Source organism: Lithobates pipiens, unplaced genomic scaffold (genome assembly GCF_037356315.1).
Source record: "Lithobates pipiens isolate NorthernLeopardFrog02 unplaced genomic scaffold, aLitPip1_a1.2 Scaffold_23, whole genome shotgun sequence".
Taxonomy (NCBI): Eukaryota; Metazoa; Chordata; class Amphibia; order Anura; family Ranidae; genus Lithobates; species Lithobates pipiens.
The window spans coordinates 35616588-35636074 of NW_027507785.1; the positions used below are offsets into that span (position 1 = coordinate 35616588).

The window sequence follows — 19487 nt, forward strand, 5'->3', positions numbered from 1 at the left end:
CACATGACCAGGCAGAAATCTAACACAGCCCAGCCAAACTGATGTCAAAGTTAACCTACGCAATTAACCCTCAGAACCCCTTTACTGTTCTGAAGAAAAAACTAATTTTACACATGAATGACACTTTGTCCAAAGTGTCATCGCTACACTTAAATAAAACCCTTCCCCTTTCATGCTGTCAACAATGGCACCTCATGGAAGAGAAATGTCACAAGGCCTAAGAAAGAAAATAATTTCTTTACACAAGCAAGGTGAAGGCTACAAGAAGATCAGCAAAGCTTTACTTATCAGTCAGAATACTGGAGCAAAAGTGATACAAAAATGTAACAAAAAAGGTGGACCTGCAACCATCTCAGAGACGTCCAGGCCATCCATGTTAGTCCTCAACTCCACAGGAGCGTTTTCTGATGAAAAGGGTTGAAGAAAATCGCCATGCAAGTTCACTGCAGTTAGCTAAATTAATAGAAAGCCAAACTGGGGTGATTGTTTCCCGTGATACAATACAGCGTACACTGCAGAGGAATGGCGCGCGCGCGCACACACACACACACACACACACACACACACACACACACATTCCACGAAGAAAGCCTCCCCTAAATTCCATGCACAAAAAAGCCAGCCTAGAATTTTCCAGGGCCCATGCTAAAAAGACTACTGGAACTCTGTACTGTAGAGTGATAAGACCAAGAGAGTTTTTGGAAGTGATGGCTTCAAAACTGTATGGCGTTGCAAAAGGTGAGGAGTACAAAGAAAAATGCATGGTGCCTACAGTGAAACATGGTGGTGGCAGTGTCCTTCTGTGGGGCAGCATGAGTGCTGCTGGTGCCAGGGAGCTGAACATCATCGATAGCTTCATGAATTCACAGATATACTGCTTTATATCGAAAGAGAAGATGCAGCCATCACTCCGTGTCCTTGATCGCCGCGCACTTTTCCAACATGACAAATACTCCAAAACACATATCTAAGGCCACTGTTGCAATTCTGAAGGAGAACAGGATGAAAGTGATTCAGTGGTCAAGTAAGTCTCCTGATCTGAACCCAAATCGATCACCTATGGCGAATTCTGAAGAGGCAAGCATCACTCTCTCCATCCAGCATCCAGGCTCTAAAAGAGGTCTATCTTGAAGAATGGAAAAAGATAGTCGTTGCGATATGTCACCAACTTTATTTATTCCATGCCTAGAAGACTTGGTGCTGTCCTTACAAATCATGGAGGTCATACAAAATACTACATGTAGTAGTTTATATTGTGGGGTGTATTCATTTTTGCATTAAATAATTTGTGTACAACAACTGAAGATTTTGTAATCCAAGTTATATTAACATTACTTTCATGTAATGAGCTACACAAAATGTTCTAGAAACTCAGTTTTGTCAAAATTTTGTAAATTGTTCATGTGTTCATTGAGCTATTGGATTAAAATCTAACTTTTCAAAAAAGGGGTGTACTCATTTATGCTGAGCACACACACACATATATATAAATGTACCTGGACCCTCAGTCTCCATTCTTCTATGGATTAGCCAGATTATAGCCAAAACACATCAAAGGAGGCACCGGCATCTGTGTTTTTTTTTTTTTTTTTTTTACACTTGGTATTGTATTAACCCTAATAGTTTGGAAAAATCAAAAGTCCAATGGCCACCTATCTGCATGAGGTTTTGTCTTGGCTTACCTTTGGTCGTTTCCACTGCACTCCTTGGACCAGCTGTGTCTTGTAGAACAGGGAGTCATTGTTGGGTGGAAATAGGGGGTCCTCGAAGAGAATTTTATTCTTTTGGCACTCTTTCTTCAAGGTGTAAAACTGCTGGTTCATGAAGGGTTTCACCGAAGAGAACATTCTTCACCAGAACAAATATCACCTGGACACATCAGAGCAGAGCCATTTAGAGTTAAAGTAACATACATTATTCTAAAAATGCAATGAAAAAAAAAAAAAACATGCAATCAGGAGTGATCAGCTATTGACAATTTAAGAATATCTAAACCCAAGAAAAAAAAAAAAGTAATATATTGCAGCTTACCAGTTCTTAGATGTGGTGGTATTCTAATTTTTCAGTTTGTTTTTTTTACCCCCTTCCCGGCTCTATTACAAAAAAAATGATATGCTATATATTGTGGTATTGGGGTGATTATATTCGTACGGCAGATGCTTTTCCCAATGAGTTATGCCAGTCCAAACTGAATTTTAGGGAATGGCAGCCCACTTTTTTTTTTAACAAAATGGAAAGTTCAGACATCAGTTGCCCTTGCAGGGGGTTTCCACCATCAACAGTAAACTGAAAATGCCGAGCTACCTCACTCCCTTGTCAACGATGCGCTCCTGGTTCACTTGGCTCTCTCAGCCTTTAGTCCACAGCATCATGCTGCACGGCCCAGTCCTGGGCTCTGGATAGAGGTTCTCCAGACACCCTGATGAGAGCAGACCTGCCACCTGGAATGAGACCTCTTGTCTCCCAGCTGGGCTGAGGCCCCTCTGACCCCGGCTGGGGCCCATCTGACCACTGGGCAAGACCTGCTGTCTATAATATGCGAGCCCTGATCTATCCTCAAGCTTGAGTATATATAACCGAGTATATAATGTACTCACACAGGCTGCAGGCACCCGATAAAAACCAAAAGGATTGAAAGTTCCATCCCAACTAATACACTTTGGAACCTTGAAGCTTCAGACCCCAATTCAAGACTACAGAATCTGGGGGAAACCAAAAACACTGCTTTCTCTGCTCAGAAATAATAGTCTGGAACTTTGCATTAACCCTTAATGTGAATCCTGTGTCCTTTTGTCTTACTTTCAAAGTGGCAGGGTCTTGCACGGCCACAACATAATATAAAAAGGAGAATGGCTTTAGAAAAATGGTCAATATCTATAATCTTGGAAGAAGAAAAAAGAAGAGAAAAAGGAGGAAGAAGAAAGAAGGGAAGAGAAAGAAGAAGGGAAGAGAAAGAAGAAGGGAAGAGAAAGAAGAAGGGAAGAGAAAGAAGAAGGGAAGAGAAAGAAGAAGGGAAGAGAAAGAAGAAGGGAAGAGAAAGAAGAAGGAAAGAGAAAGAAGAAGGAAAGAGAAAGAAGAAGGGAAAAGGGAAGAGATTTACAGGAAGGCAGGAGGGAGAAGGAGGAGCTTTACACGTGGGTTTTTGTATACTAACGGATTAGATTCAAATCAATATATTAAAGGTAACATTGCAGCTTTTCTATATCACGGTAATAGCTTGAAAGAATTCATAATTTGATGTTTTTTTCTCAATATGTAAATGGATCACGTTCATTTACAATTCGGAAACTTGTTTTTCAAGTCAGTTCAGAGCAAAAAGGACTCTGGGTAATAATACGGGCCAGTTTAACAACAGTCAGTATCATCTACCTGACAAAAGCACCACAATAAAAGCTGTAAAACACAGAGATGACTCAGACAAGTGTAAGGAAACCTGTTAATGGGCAATACACGACCTGCCAAGTGCAAGTTGCTTGAGAAATTTCCTCATCGGGGAATGCTCCAAATAACAATGTTCAGCAGCACCTGCTAACTATTGTGCAATAATTATTTTATAGACATTCTTAATTTGATAACTTTCATTACAGGTGAATCATGAGTAACTTTAATGATAGCTTTCCCTGAAGATCAACTAACCCAATTCTTAGAAGGAAGTAACGCCTAGTTGGTTCCCACCATTAAAACGGTATCCCGAACCATATTTTCCTAGAGCAGTCTAGGGACTTATACCCTCTGTCAGGTTTTTAATGCTGAACAAGTGGGGTTCAAATTATTAGTAAGCCAATAAAATTAAAACCGGACACAGATGCTCCGGTAGGGCTGCTTGCCACTAAAATGGGGCATTCCTTAACGAGGTGACCCACAGTTGTAGATCCACATATTTGATTGAGAACACCGGAACCAAAATAGTTTGGGGGCGTAAGATCTTAAATACTGGTGTAGCACCCTGATGTTTAGGCAGGGTTGCCATTAAATGCATTTGCTAAGTGATGGTTGCCTTAGTCAACTGATTTCACCCCAATTCTTGAATTTCGCACTTCTCTCGTGTCACTAGATGGCCAGTTATCTGGTGACATTAGATAAAACAAGGGCATTGCAAGGACAGATTAGGAATGAATGAGTTGTCTCAGCCAATGAGCAGGGATTTTATTGGGTCCTTTGACCTGCTGGGAGAACCTGTTTATTTGTGTGGAGTCAGGCGATCTGGTTTTTGTGCCACCTGGACAGCTGTCTAGGAGGACATGGGTCGTATTACCCCCGGGCTGCTAGGCCAGTAACCTAAGGCCTATCCCAGGGACATGTGGCCACTAGGCTATCAGAGCCGATCCAGAAGAAGTAGTACAGGGTTAGGACTGCGGGCTTGTAGTCGACCAAAGATAGTGACAGTTCCGCCGGCCAGGGAACCAGTCTTGGTCAGAGGTAGAGGGGAAGCAGTCGCCACAAAAGGGGATCATCCACTCTGCTACCAGAGACCATTGTGAGTAAGCTGAGGCCCATACCAGAGCAGACTTCTCACCAACCGGGGATGGTGAAGAAGTGGGAAAGCATCAGTGAGTGCCAAGTCAGGGACCTAACGTGTCAGCAGGGGCGAAGCTTGAGGAGTATGAGTGCTAAGCTAGGTACACAGCAGCAAAGCGGGGGAGACGCTTGAGAAAGATACTACAGAGTGCTACAGTAAAAGAGCTCAGGGGATCCAGTGGCTAGTAGATCTGATGTCTAGTGAGAGACTGGGAGCTCATTGAGTGAAGAGCCACAGTGAGTGAGGGGTAAGGATAACTGTACATATTGCAGAAAGTTGAAAACCTTTACCGTTAGTAACAGTAACTGTTAATAACAGCTACAAGATTGTTGCCATAGGAGACAGTGGTCCTACCTATACAGAAGTGGTGTCCGGCTGGAGGCCTTCACCTGTATAGCCGTTTACCTATAGAACTCTGAGTCTGCCAATTAGCATTGCATCTACTTGTAGCGGCAGCTCCTGAAGAGCACGCTCTATGCGTTTTTTTTCAAAGTTAAAGTATGCCTAAACTGCAGTTTGGTTTGGGTACAATTGTCCAAATTAGACTTTCGGCATCAGTCTGACTGGACTGTGAGATGTTCAGCCTAGCCACAGGGGGCGCTGTCTCTTCTGGCAGGCATGGAACTCTGGTTTGGTTGGGTGCTTAAAAAATTCCCGACCAGCGCACGACGATGTATGTCGACAGAATGGCACGGGCAGGCATATTGGCGTACAGGTACGTCCAATATTCAATGCCGCCCTGCCATCGGGAGAGCGCCGCCGCCGGCGCTCGTCGGGACCCCCGTGAGTCCGGTCGCAGGACCCGCGGACTCGATCGCCGCGGGCATCCCCGCGATCGTCTCACAGAGCGGCCGAATGGAGGAAATGCTGTGTAAACAACATTTCTCCATTCTGCCTAGCAACTAGTGACGCTGATCTCTGCTCCATGTGATTGGAGCAGAGATCAGTGTTCACTAAATGAAAGCCCAACCCCCCCACAGTTAGTAACACCCCCCTAGGAACACTTAACCCCTACACTGCCACCCACTGGTTAACCCCTTCACTGCCAGTGTCATTTACACAGGAATCACTGCATTTATATAGCAGTGATTACTGTATAAATGACAATGGTCCCAAAAATGTGTCAAAAATGTCCGATGGGTCCCCCACAATGTCGCAGTCACAATAAAAATCGCTGATCGCCGCCATTACTAGTAAAAAAAAAAAAAAAAAAATTAATAAAAATGCTATAAAACTATCCCTATTTTGTAAACGCTATAACTTTTGCGCAAACCAATCAATCGCTTATCGCGATTTTTTTTACCAAAAATATGTAGAAGAATACGTATCGGCCTAAACCGAGGGAAAAAAATGTTTTTTTATATATTTTTGGGGGATATTTATTATAACAAAAAGTAAAAAATAATGCGTTTTTTTCAAAATTGACGCTCTATTTTTGTTTATAGCGCAAAAAATAAAAACCGCAGAGGTGATCAAATACCACCAAAAGAAAGCTCTATTTGTGGGAAAAAAAGGACGTCAATTTTGTTTGGGAGCCACGTCGCACGACTGCGCAATTGTCAGTTAAAGCGACGCAGTGCCGAATCGCAAAAAGTGGTCTGGTCTTTGACCAGCAAAATGGTCCGGTCTGCAAGTGGTTAATTTATTCTCTCTCGGAGCCCACCCAGTGGGAGTGGTGCTCTCGCTGTGCTTTCTGGGAGAGAGCATTTAAGATGCGGACGTCCTGTGGTTCGGGGTTCTGGTCCAGAATGATGTACTGACTACATGGTCCTGGTCCTGCCGATCAGCCCCCAGGAAGGCTATGGCCTGGTGTGCGGATCCACCTGATGTTGATGTCTCGGGGCTAGCTAGCCCGAGGCAAGGAAACTAAAAGATAGATTCTGAGGTGGTTGGGTGCCGTCTCCGGTTTAGGAGAGACCCAGTGACTTCAAGCATTCCAGGGGAGGACTCTTCAGAAGACGACCACGTATGGGTTGGTTTCTTAGTAAAAGCCTGGAAGGGCTGAGGTACCCGAGAGAATCCGGTCTCGTGGATATCGCCAAGCTGGCTGAAAGATCCAGGTAACCTACAAGTGTTTTCAAGCTTAGTTTTCCTAAGTGTTCTACAACAACGTCTGTGACAGAGATATTATCTTGTATGTTCTACATCATCATCTGTGCCAGAGACTTGTTCCTGAGTAAGCACCTTGTTGGCTAGAGAAGGACTGTCCAACCCGAGTGATCATCCAGTTGCGAATGGCTATTCTCTGGATGCAGTCAAAGTAAGCAAGTTCTTCAACATTTTGACTTTGACACGAACAGTACCCGAATTCCTTTCCAACCCCCTGATCCCAATTTAAGAGACTGTTCATTGTCTATGTTTTGCAAATAAAATCTATTCAAGTGGATCTGTTGTCGGTCTCTCAAGTTACTGGGCCATTTACCACGGGACACCCCTAGACGTACAAGGAAAACAGAAGGTAACAGTAAGCCCAAATCTAACTAGCAGCTCCTTCGGGGGTTAGTGCTACATACTCAAGGGTATCCTGACCCTAGTCCTCTCTCCCACAGTTCTGTTTAACCACTTCCCGACCAGCGCACGACGATGTACGTCGACAGAATGGCACGGGCAGGCATATTGGCGTACAGGTACGTCCAATATTCGATGCCGCCCTGCCATCGGGAGCGCGCCGCCGGCGGCGCGCTCCCGCGCTGGTCGGGACCCCTGTGAGTCGGGTCGCGGGACCCGCGGACTCGATCGCCGTGGGCATCCCCGCGATCGTCTCACGGAGCGGCCGAATAGAGCAAATGCTGTGTAAACAACATTTGTCTATTCTGCCTAGCAACTAGTGACGCTGATCTCTGCTCCATGTGATTGGAGCAGAGATCAGTGTACACTAAATGAAAGCCCAACCCCCCCACAGTTAGTAACACTCCCCTAGGAACACTTAACCCCTACACTGCCACCCACTGGTTAACCCTTTCACTGCCAGTGTCATTTACACAGGAATCACTGCATTTATATAGCAGTGATTACTGTATAAATGACAACGGTCCCAAAAATGTGTCAAAAATGTCCGATGTGTCTGCCATAATGTCGCAGTCACAATAAAAATCGCAGATCGCCACCATTACAAGTAAAAAAATAAATAATAAAAAATTATTAATAAAAATGCTATAAAACTATCCCTATTTTGTAAACGCTATAACTTTTGCGCAAACCAATCAATCGCTTATTGCGATTTTTTTTACCAAAAATATGTAGAAGAATACGTATCGGCCTAAACTGAGGGAAAAAAATGTTTTTTTATATATTTTTGGGGGATATTTATTATAACAAAAAGTAAAAAATAATGCGTTTTTTTCAAAATTGTCGCTCTATTTTTGTTTATAGCGCAAAAAATAAAAACCGCAGGGGTGATCAAATACCACCAAAAGAAAGCTCTATTTGTGGGAAAAAAAGGACATCAATTTTGTTTGGGAGCCCCGTCGCACGACCGCGCAATTGTCAGTTAAAGTGACGCAGTGCCGAATCGCAAAAAGTGGTCTGGTCTTTGACCAGCAAATTGGTCCGGTCTGAAAGTGGTTAAGAGACAATAAATCTCTTTGCATTCAAAAAGTGTCTGGAGCCCACCTGTTTCATCTTGCATTACACCCACCATGCCTTGTAACCCACTCTACACTGAAGGATGTCAGATGTCCTTAACTTTGGAGGTCACCATTGGGCTTCAGGGGCCCCGGGACTTTGCTACACTCCATTCAGCACTGCGTCACTTTGCATGACCGCGCAATTGTCAGTTAATGTTGCACCCAAACAAAACTGACGTCCTTTTTTTCCCACTAATAGAGCTTTCTTTTGGTGGTATTTGATCGCCTCTGTGGTTTTTTTATTTTTTGTGCTATAAACCAAAAAAAATAGCGACAATTTTGAAAAGAAATGCCGATATGCATTCTTCTACATTTTTTTTTACCATATGTATATTGATTAGTTTGTGCAAAAGTTATAGCATCTACAAAATAGGGGATAGTTTTATGGCATTTTTATTATGATTTCTTTTACTAGAAATGGCGGCAATCTGCAATTTTTTATTGGGACTGCGACATTATGGCGGACACATTGGACAATTTTGACACATTTTTGGGGTCATTTATACAGCAGTGTTATAAAAATGCATTGATTACTGTAAAAATGTCGCTGGTAGGGAAGGGGTTAACACTAGGGGGCAATCAAGGGGTTAATGTGTTCCCTAGTGTGTGTTCTAACTGAAGGGGGAAGGGGGAATGTGTAGGGAAAGAGACAGATCGTTGTTCATACTCTGTATGAACAGACAATCTGGCACTTCTCCCCTCAGAGAACCGGAAACTGCGTGTTTTACATACACACACACACAGAACCCAGTTCTCAGTGTGTCAGCGGCGATCGCGGGAGTCAAGCGGCGATCATGACCGCAGGGCACTCACAGCGCCCCTAGCGGCCACAGGGAAAAGCGACGTTACATAATGTCGTTTCGCCCAGCCGTGTCATTCTGCTGCAGTAAAATTGCGGCGGCTGCTCGGCAAGTGGTTAATAACCATATACAGTCTAGCTAAATAATGTGCAACGAGCTTATTAACGTAAATATCACAGGGTATTTATTGGTCCAATGGAAACTTTAAACTTTGTGCTCACATGTATTCCCTGTAGCTGATATATTGATCAGAACCTTATACCTAGAGATGCACGAAATTTCGGCCGAAATAAAAAAAACAGCCGATACAGAAGGGGGGCGTGGTCCGCCCCAGGTTCTGCCCATTGCGGGAGTGTCATCAATGGCGCCCAGTCCTCCACAGACGGCACACTGATCCAGTGACGGGACATTGAATCAGTGCAACGTGATCACAGGAGGAGGGGCATTGTTACTGCGGCCCAGGCTATTCAAATCCAGCTCTGTGACACATGGAGATGGCTGCTGATCCGGGCACAGGTAGGCTGCATCCGATTGGCACTGGTTAGGCTGCTGGGCAGAGGTAGACTGCATATGATGGACACTGGTGAGGCTGCATTGATCTCTTGTATCATGTCTGCAGTCTCTGACCATCTCCTGTATCATGTCTGCTAGAGGTGCACCGAATGGAAATTTTGCTAATACTATTGGCAATGTGTTTAAGTTTAAGTAAGAGATTGCAGACATGATACAAGATAGTATCATGTCAAGGGCTTAGGTTGTCACGATTGATGGGTCCAGTGAGGCCTTTTTTGGTATGGGAGTGAGTAGCGCATGTTTTAGAGAGTTGGGGAAGATGCAAGTAGAGAGGGAGAAGTTGAAGATATGAGTCTTTGTTCATCACCCACCGTGCCCACAAACCTGCAATCTGAGAATGTATGTCGGCCATCCCTACCCCAGTAGTCACCATTGGGCTCCTGGAAAGTCAGGGTAGGCGCTACAAATAATCCATTTTATATTATTAAGGCCACAAGCTCCTCACCCATAGCTGTCCTTTACCCAACCTTCTCGGATATTAGAGAGAACATCTTCTGCCAAAAAATAGCTGCTCCATAAACAATTTACTTCCAGACGTGCTCTGAACTCGTGGTCACCCCACATTACGAGTGCTTTATACTGATAGGAAGACAATAATTAATATTTTTGTTTATAAGAAGCAGACAGTTCGAGAATGTTTCTCTGGAGACAGGGGGAACAAATTCTTCTGTGCAAACCTCAACAGCAACAGGGGGACCCAAAATATGATACATCACAGCTCATATGGGTTGCTGGATGTTTATGGTGACATGACTTTGGCATTGAAACTAAAACAAGATAAGTGGCTCCGAGTGTGTATCTGGATATCCAAAAACCCAAAGACTATTGTACAAGATGCAAAAGATTTACAGATACAGTTATGGGAAAAACCAACTACACCTATGGAAATTGTTAACTTTTTAAACATATTTGAACAGGTAACCATTAGATTATCATAGAGTGCCTGCAGATAAAGGTAATATACTTGAATATGAACTAAAATTGAGAACGGTGTATTCTAGTTCATAACCTAAATGATCAAAAATTAAGATCTGTCTCATTCAAAATGTAAACATCGCCCCCACATACTGTACACTATCACTTCAGATCCATGAAACTTGAATCAAGTGTTCTAGATTAGATGCCGATGTTTAGAAGCTTCTGAGGGCGTATGTCTGCTTATCAGGGGCAGACTGACCATTCAGGCACTCTGTCACCGACTGAGGGCCCCAGAGTCAGGGGGGCCCCCCCATTAGCGGGTCAGGGGGGTCCCACGAGCGGACCATGAGGATGATAGCAGTGACAGGGGCTCCTGGGGAATTCAGCAGCGGGACGGGGCCACAATATAGATCCATGCCGCAGGGGAAAGCCGGTGAGAGCTGGAGGCTGCAGAGTGAAGAAAGAACGGAGTCATGTCGGAGATGACAGCCACCTGACCTGCCTTGTGTGCAGCAGGTCAGTGTGTAATCGCAGCATGTCTATGATCACCAGCCAGGCTGACTGAGTGGTCCTTCTTCCCCAGTGCCCATCTACCAGGTTCTATTCCCTGGTACACCGAGTGCCCCTCAGTGTAGAGATATATCAGTGTTGTATATAAGGAACAGCTCTCAGTATACATATATCAGTATTAGGGAAAGCATTCAGTGTATAGATGTCAGATATATATAGGGAATAGCACTTAGTTATATTCCATGTGTGTTACACTGACATGTATAAACTGAGTGCTTTCCCCAACACTGATATCTGTATACTGAGAGCCATTCCTTACATACAACACTGATATCTGAACACTTTAGCGGAAAGAACGATCAGTGGGAAGAATGTCCCTTACATTGGTGATCAGTGGGAAGAATGTTCCTTACATTGGTGGTCACCAGTAGGGATGGGCTGTCTGTTCGGGTCGAACATGAGTTTGACTCGAACATTGGCTGTTCGCTGAATAGCAAACAATTTGGGGTGTTAGTGGCAAATTCGAAAGCTGCGGGACACCCTTTAAAAGTCTATAGGAGAAATCAAAAGTGCTCATTTTAAAGGTTAATATGCAAGCTATTGTCATAAAAAGTGTTTGGGGACCCGGGTCCTGCCCCAGGGGACATGTATCAATGCAAATAAAAAAAGTTTTAAAAACTGACGTTTTTTTTCGGGAGCAGTGATTTTAACGGTGCTTAAAGTGAAACAATAAAAGTGAAATATTCCTTTAAGTTTCATACCTGGGGGGTGTCTATAGTATGCCTGTAAAGTGGCGCATGTTTACAACAGTCCGAGAGCAAAATGACAATTTCCAAAGGAAAAGAATGGCATTTAAATCCCCACAACCCTTGCCCGGTGGTTGTGGGGGGTCTGTGGGCACGGGGCTTATCGGAATCTGGACGCTGCCTTTAACAAGGGGACCCCCAGATCCTGCCCCCCGTGTGAAATGGTAATGGTACCATCTCATGAAAAAAAGTGACAAAAATTATAAAAAATAAAATAAAAAATAAAAAACGCACAAGAGACAGTTTTTGACAACTCCTTTGTCAATGTCTTCTTTCCCCACTTCTTCCACTTCATTCGGTTTTCGTCCTCTGATCCTCTGCTTCTTCCTCCGGCTTCTTCTTCCCTGCTTCATTCTGCGGACGATCCGCATCCATGGTAGGTTCCCGATGTGTGATGCTTCTGTTCTTCTGGCAGTTCTTATATAACTGAGGGTGGGACCACCTGGTGACTTCTATTACGTTGTATGCGAATCAAGACAAGTGGGGGTAGATCATTGGCCTTAGACTAGACCCAAGAGATTAGCACCTCCTTGGGTGAAAAGGAGTTTTTTCCTACATCCCAGCTGATGGCAATGGCAAACGCAATGTCAGCATTTTCCTGTTTACTTGGAGTTTCTTTTATTTGTGTAGTGCCCACCCCATTTAGATGGGTGATTAATAGAGTTTTTGTGAATAGTGATAGGTAAATTTAGACAGGGTCTTGCACTTTTCTAGGCCTGGTTGTTTATTTGGGAGAGGGGAGTGTTAGAATAGAGGGGGTGTAGCCACCTACACTCTGGCTCATGGAAGTCCCCTCAGCCTTTCAGTGGAAATGTTCTGGAAGGGAGGCAGGATTTGGGACTGGAGTGGAGGCAGCTTATGGGGAGAGCTCTGGACCAATCATTAAATTATATTAGCAGGGGCAGGACTCTCATATAAGCTGGGGAGTCACATGCTTCCGGGAGGAGGAGGAGGCGAGAACCCAAGATGTAGAGAGTACTGCAGGAGCAGGCTTGAAGGCCTGGGGGTTCAGAGACCTCAGTGCTGGATAGCAGGAGTGGGTTTGAAGGCCTGGGGGTTCAGAGACCTCAGCGCTGGATAGCCTGAACAGACGTCGCTATGTAGTCCAGAGGAGAAACCGGGTGTTCCAGCCGGGGATGCGCCAGACCATGTGGAGGAGGAAGTAGGTGTAAAGCCGACGGAGGAAACTGGGATTGACCTTCTGTGACCCCCCTCCATAAATTCAGCTAAAAAAAAACTTCCATGCTGCAGGATCCCCACCCCTTATACTTACCTGAGCCCGATCACAATCCAACATTATGCATGGAAGCAGCGACTCTCCTCCTCCTCCTCACTGGTCAGTATCATAGTAGCAGGAGCCATTGCCTCCCACTGTTATCAATCAAACCCTGTGATGAGGGTACGGGAGGTGGGGCCGTGCTACCCGGTCTGCATCTATAGACGCAGACAGGGCGGCCCAGGTAAAGGCCTGCACGATTGCCCTCATAGAAAGTGGCTTTCTATGGGGGCACTCGCTGAAGAGAAGGAGCCAGAAGCACCAGCGGGGGACCCCAGAAGAACCATTGCACAGAGCAGGTAAATTATTAAAAAAAAAAAAAAAAAAAAAAAAAAAAAAAAACACAACACATGGAAGCTTTAATATTAGACATGTGCAATGCAGAAAAATTTCTTTGTTTTCATGTCATTTGTTTTTTTCAGAAATTCGAATTTCCGAAATCGAAAATCTGAAAATAAAATCTGTAAAAGTCAAAAGAACGAAAAGCCGAAAATTCTAAATAACTAATAAAAACTAACTATAAAATTATAGGTATTGCACGTTCCTTTCAAGTTTGTCTGCTAGTGAATGTAACAAATACGAATTACCTGAAAGAACGAATGACGCATCTAAACAAATGGAACAGAACCAATTAATTTAAGTTTTTATTATTATTATTGTTAATTATTTTTAATTCATTACGTTCCATTTGTTTAGATGTAGTATTCGTTATTTCGGATAATTTTTAACTTCGGATAAATTCGTATTCGTTACGTTCACTAACAGACAAACATGAAAGGAAATTCCAATACCTATAATTTAATAGTCATTACAGATTTTCATTCTTAATTTTTTAGGAAATTCCAGAACTAATTTGTTTAAATTAGTTAAAAAATTAATTCGGAACTAAACTAATTGCACGTTTATTTAATATCACTTTAACTGGTTCCCGACCAGCTACAGCAGTTATACTGCAGCAGGTTGGCTCCCCTGGGCGAGCTGTCATAGCTGTAAGTCAGCCGATTTAAGAGCGCTAGGGAGTGTGGGCACGACGACGGTGCCGATGCATGTGCCCGGTGGTCGCGATGCCCGCCGGGCACCAGCGATAGCTCCTGAGAGTAAGAACGGAGGTCCGTAAATGTAAATAGACAGATCTCCGTTATGTCAGGGGTGAGGAGATTTATCAGTTGTTCCTACTGCTTAGGAACAACGATCGGTCTCCTCCCCCAGGCAGTCCCGTCCCCTCCAGTTAGAAACACTCCCTGGGTAACACATTTAACCCCTTGATCGCCCCCTAGTGTTAACTTCTACCCTGCCAATGACATTTATACAGTAATCAGTACTGTATTTAGTATTTATATATTAGTACTGATCGCTGTATAAATGTTGAGGGTCCCAAAAAGTGTCCGATCTGTCCTCCACAATCCTGATAAAAATTCCAGTTCAGTGCAATTACTAGTAATAAATATATATATATATATATATATATATATATATATATATATATATATATATATATATTTTTTTTTATAGATTTATTTTTATTTATTTTATTTTGTAGACACTATAACTTTTGCACAAACCAATATACGCTTATTGCAATTTTTTTTTCTTTAACAAAAATATGTAGAATACTGATAGGCCTAAACTAAGGAAGAAATTTATTTTTATTTTTTTGGGATAGTTATAGCAAAAAGTTAATATATTTTTTCTAAATTTTTTTTGTTTATAGCGCAAAAAAAAAAAAAAACTGCAGAGGGGATCAAATACCACCAAAAAGAACCTAAATTTTGTTTTGGTACAACATCGCATGACCGTGCAATTGTCAGTTAAAGAGACGCAGTGCCGTATCACAGAAAATGGTCTGGTCATTAAGGGGGCAAATCTTCCGGGGTTTAAGTGGTTAAGGAATGGCATCGTATATTTTGGGTGTGTAATAGATTTTTTTTTAACGCATACATTTAGCTTGGCTTAATCACAACAGCAGAACCCCAATCTGATTCATTTCAAGTTGAGAAAAAACAAAGAAGGACCTTGTTTGGTAGTTTTGCCTGCAACAATTTTTTTTTATTTTTTCTAAATTTAAGCAAAGGAGGTCTGGTCTGACTGGTGGAAGTAGCAGCCATAACAAATTTAAAGCTATTGGAAAGTTTGCTCTTAAAAATAAAAATGAAGCCAAAGCCCTCAACTTTGCACAAATTGGTCAGTGGCACAACAGTTTAACAGTTTGTGAGCTTATTGTTTTCACAGTACCAGACTGCAGAGATGTATTTTTGTGAAACTGGGCAGCGTTAGGACAGTGTGAGCACTTGAAAAGGCAGCAAAATAGAAAGAGACAAGACAAGCTTGATCTTGCCATAAAAAGAGACTGTAACCATAAACATTGCGCAGTGGCTGGTCAGTAATCATGTAAGCAGCTTGGTTAGTCCACACAATAAGAGGGAGAGATGAGACTGGGTTTTATCATGAAATAGGAGGGGTACAGTGGCTGTACAGAGCAGATCCAGGTGGCAGTGGTTATAAACTGTTATCTGGAGCTGCAAAAAAGTCAAAGATTCTACTACAAGTGTCTATAGTCAGGGCACTGGTGGCAGAACTGCAGCAGAAAAATCTATGGCCATGGGTTTCTTGCCATTCCACAGCACAGAGGGAAGGGCAGGCAGCAACAAAAAGGGAGGGGGAAGTGATAGTTGCATTCATTTATTTTTTGCGCAACTTTAGAAAATTGTAGCTGCAGAGACGGAATGCTAGTTGTTAACACAGAATTACAAGGTAGGGTTTTCCTGTACAAACACCTTTTAAAAGATAAAAAAAAATAGCCTGAAGCTGTTCAAACGGTGTGTAGACTTGATCAATAAGCTCTTGTAGCTATTAAAATGATCCTTGCCTTAGCAAGGATTTCTTCAGGTAAAAAAAAAAAAATCTGATAATGACTACACCAAATTATCAGGTTAGAGCACATTACTGAAATTCCTGTACACAGGAAAACAAACACTCAACTACAAGAATACTGCAGCCATTCACTAAGAACCTGTTCAGGCAATAAACAGAGCCAATTCTAAAGCAGCTTCTGTCCATTCACTACTAGAGGCTGGTGAGCCCAGAGTGTGCAGCTTCTATCCATTCACTAGAGGCCAGACACCTTGCAGAGGGTGCAGTCCCGATTAACGCACTAGAGGTTGGTGACATCACAGAGCGTTCAGTTCTTATTCATTCACTAAAGGTTAGTGTCCTCAGAGTGCAGCTTTTATCCATTCAGTAGAGGTCAGTGCCTCTGTTCATTCACTAGAACAGCCTCTCTCAACCTTTTCAACACAGAGGAACGCTTAAAATAGTTGTCCGGTCTCGGGGAAACCCCTGCTAAAAATTAGAAGTCTAGAATGTAGCCGCTCTCCATTCCCTAGAGCAGTGGTCTCCAAACTGCGGCCCGGGGGCCGGATGTGGCCATTTGCTTGCCTTTATCCACCCCTTGGGGCATATTCCTCCCATTGATATGAGACTATTGGTATGAGACTATTCTGCCAACTGAAATCCACAATGGGGCACTATTCCCTCCCAATGATACCAACAACAATGGGGCACTATTCCCTCCCAATGATACCAACAATGGGGCACTATTCCCTCCCAATGATACCAACGATGGGGCTCTATTCATTCCCAATGATACCAACAATGGGGCTCTATTCCTCCCAATGATACCAACAATGGGACTCTATTCCTCCCAATGATACCAACAATGGGGCACTATTCCTCCCAATGATACCAACAATGGGCACTATACATCCCAATGATACCAACAACAATGGGGCTCTATTCCTTCAAATGATAACAGCAATGGGGCACTAGTCTTCCCAATGATACCAACAACAATGGGGCTCTATTCCTCCAAATGATAACAGCAATGGGGCACTAGTCCTCCCAATGATACCTACAATGGGGCACTATTACTCCCACTAGTACCAAGCGTGGTGATATTTACTCCCATTGATGCCAGGAAAATTTCCACTTACGCTGGTGACAGCCCGGCCACCCAAAAGTCCGAAGGACAAAAAAAACAGCCCTTTGTTTAGAAAGTTGAGACCCCTGCACTTGAGGTTTGTGACATAGCCTTTATCTATTCATCAGAGGCTGGTGACCTCACAGATAATTTGTGAGCAATCACATCACTGAGAATGCAGCCTATACAGTAGAAACAAGATATACCTGTACTCATATCCCAATAGCTATGGGATCGGAGCACAGGTATATATTGTTTTTAGCGTATTGCAGGTCAGTGGCCAGGCCTAAACTCTCTCTGTAGCCCTCTCCAATTTTGTGTCCGTTTGCCCCAGATTGGCATTGTGTCAACAGTAGCATTTGCAGTGGCAAAGCAGAGTATGACTGGCTAAAGAGGGATTACTTTGATGCACTTAGCAACATGTATTGCAATCTGTGTAAACTAAAAATCCTTATTTGTTTAATCGCAAAGTTTGCTTGAAAGATTATACCCCGTTTCCCCAAAAATAAGACCTAGCGCGATTGTCTGTGATGGCTGCAATATAAGCCCAACCCCGAAAAAAAGACCTACAAGGACTTTAACTAGGGCTTATTTGGGGGTAGGGCTTATATTGCAGCCATCACCGACAATCACGCTAGGTCTTCTTTTTGGGGAAACAGGGTAGCAGTATACTGAGGCTTCATCCAGTATTTGCAGCCTATACAGGACACAGGACATATATAGGACAGTTAAAGTTTAAAATATGTCCTACATCAAAATGATGTTAAAAGCAGTAATGCAGCAAAAGAGCAACACCTTGGTGGTCTGGAAGGCAGTAGAGAATGATGCTTTGAGATACAAAACATATTTGTGGTAGTAGATTGGTTGCTACAGACACCAACATCCTTTTTTAGCACTAATCCCAAGGAGACCTCAAGACATATACACCTTCCATGAGCTTTAACACACATTCTAGATATGGAAAGAGATTTATTAATATAACCCTCTGAGGATACGTCTTTCTAAACAGGGATGTGTCCCCGAAGATCCAGCAGGATAATTGGTCATCCTGATACCTGTAGACAATGGAAACTTCTCTACAATTATCAATCTCTCATCCAGAGTTCCAAGCTACAACTCCATTTGAGACTTTTCCCCAGCAACAGAACGAAACCCAATAAAAAAAAAAGTCACAAAATGTGATCAAACACAGCAAATAACAAGCTGCAGAATGAAGCATAGGAAAATCATTTTATTTTTCAAGTAGAGTTGTGACCTGAACCCTAAGGGCCCATTCACACATTACGCAGCCTGTTGCAGCAAGTTGAAGAACGATCAACACTAACATAGGCCTGAGCACACCCTAATCCGCGCCCCCCCCCCCCCCATGTGCATTAACATTATCCAGGGGCGGTACCAGGTGGGTGGTTTTGGGGTGCCAGTGCAAATGCCCCCATTATAATAAAGGCTAGGTTGAACCTTAGGAGCGCGTTACACCCGTATTTAGGGTGTAACATAATACGCTCCCAATCAACCGTCTCCCACCACCAGAGCCTCCTCCCTGTGACAGCAGGTGCCGTTCATGTGCGTTTGAGCTTTGGGGTGCACACCCTAATGCAATAGGCTGCGTACACCTATGATCACTCACGTCGCAAGTTAACATACCATGGGTCAAGGAAGCCCATTCATTATGAAAGCCCTGCCAATTAAAGCACCAATTAATGGACGTGAGCCCCCCCCCAAATGTGCCAGGCACAGTATTGTGCTCCATTGCTGTGCTAATTAAGTTGGCAACTACTGTACCATGCTCTTGGGTGTCCATAATGAATGGCACCGTCACACACAGAGCCCCACAAACCCCACAAATTAAACCATTGCTTCTGACAATAGGACATCCAACGCCCTATTAAAAAGGTTGACAGAAACATAGATTTACAGACCATTGACTACTCAATTGCTTGGGGGGGCTTGTCAAAATTCGGGGACTTCTAGGATGAACGGTGAAGATGGTATGTCCAGTCTCCTTGATGTAAAAAGCTTTACTGAGAAGGAGGCAGAGCCAGTCTGTGCTGACCTTTCAAAAGCTTTAGTTACCTGGCTGTCTGTCACTACAGGCAGTGCCGGGACAAGTTCATTCAGTGACCAGGGCAAAAATGCTAAATTGCGCCCCCTACCCAAAAGTGGAACTTCCGCTCATTTGTCTGCTCTCCCCCTCCGATGCCACAATTGGCACCTTTCGAGGTGGGATAGGATACCTTTGACTGGTATCCTGTTGCCACTTTTGGGAGTGCATGACCCCAGGGCTCCCTCCTCCTCCTCTCGCATGTGCAGTAGGATTCCTGGTGTGAAGCTGTAAGGCTACACTACCAGGTTCCCTTACCCACAATGGCGGCAGCAGCACCTGGAGTGACGTCTTATGCGCACATCATAGGATGATTTTTATTTTATTTTTTACAGGAGATACCATTTCACAGGCACAACTGAAAGCTATGCAAAGACCGTAG

At 43.5% G+C, this 19487-nt stretch overlaps 1 protein-coding gene across 2 annotated transcripts in view; it reads right to left on the reverse strand.

Annotated features, from left to right (window-relative positions):
- Nucleotides 1–19487, reverse strand: part of CAPN5 (calpain 5) — a 181068-nt gene that overhangs the window by 121537 nt on the left and 40044 nt on the right. Inside the window, exons 1-2 of one of the 2 annotated variants that reach the window (XM_077451420.1) lie at nucleotides 2800–2903; nucleotides 1683–1869 (exon numbers count right to left, since the gene is read on the reverse strand). In XM_077451420.1, the coding sequence (XP_077307546.1) occupies nucleotides 1683–1847 (165 nt within the window). In that variant the 5' untranslated portion in view covers nucleotides 1848–1869; nucleotides 2800–2903. Of the gene's footprint in view, nucleotides 1–1682; nucleotides 1870–2799; nucleotides 2904–19487 lie in introns of those variants that run through there. The other variant, XM_077451419.1, reaches the window with a different exon arrangement.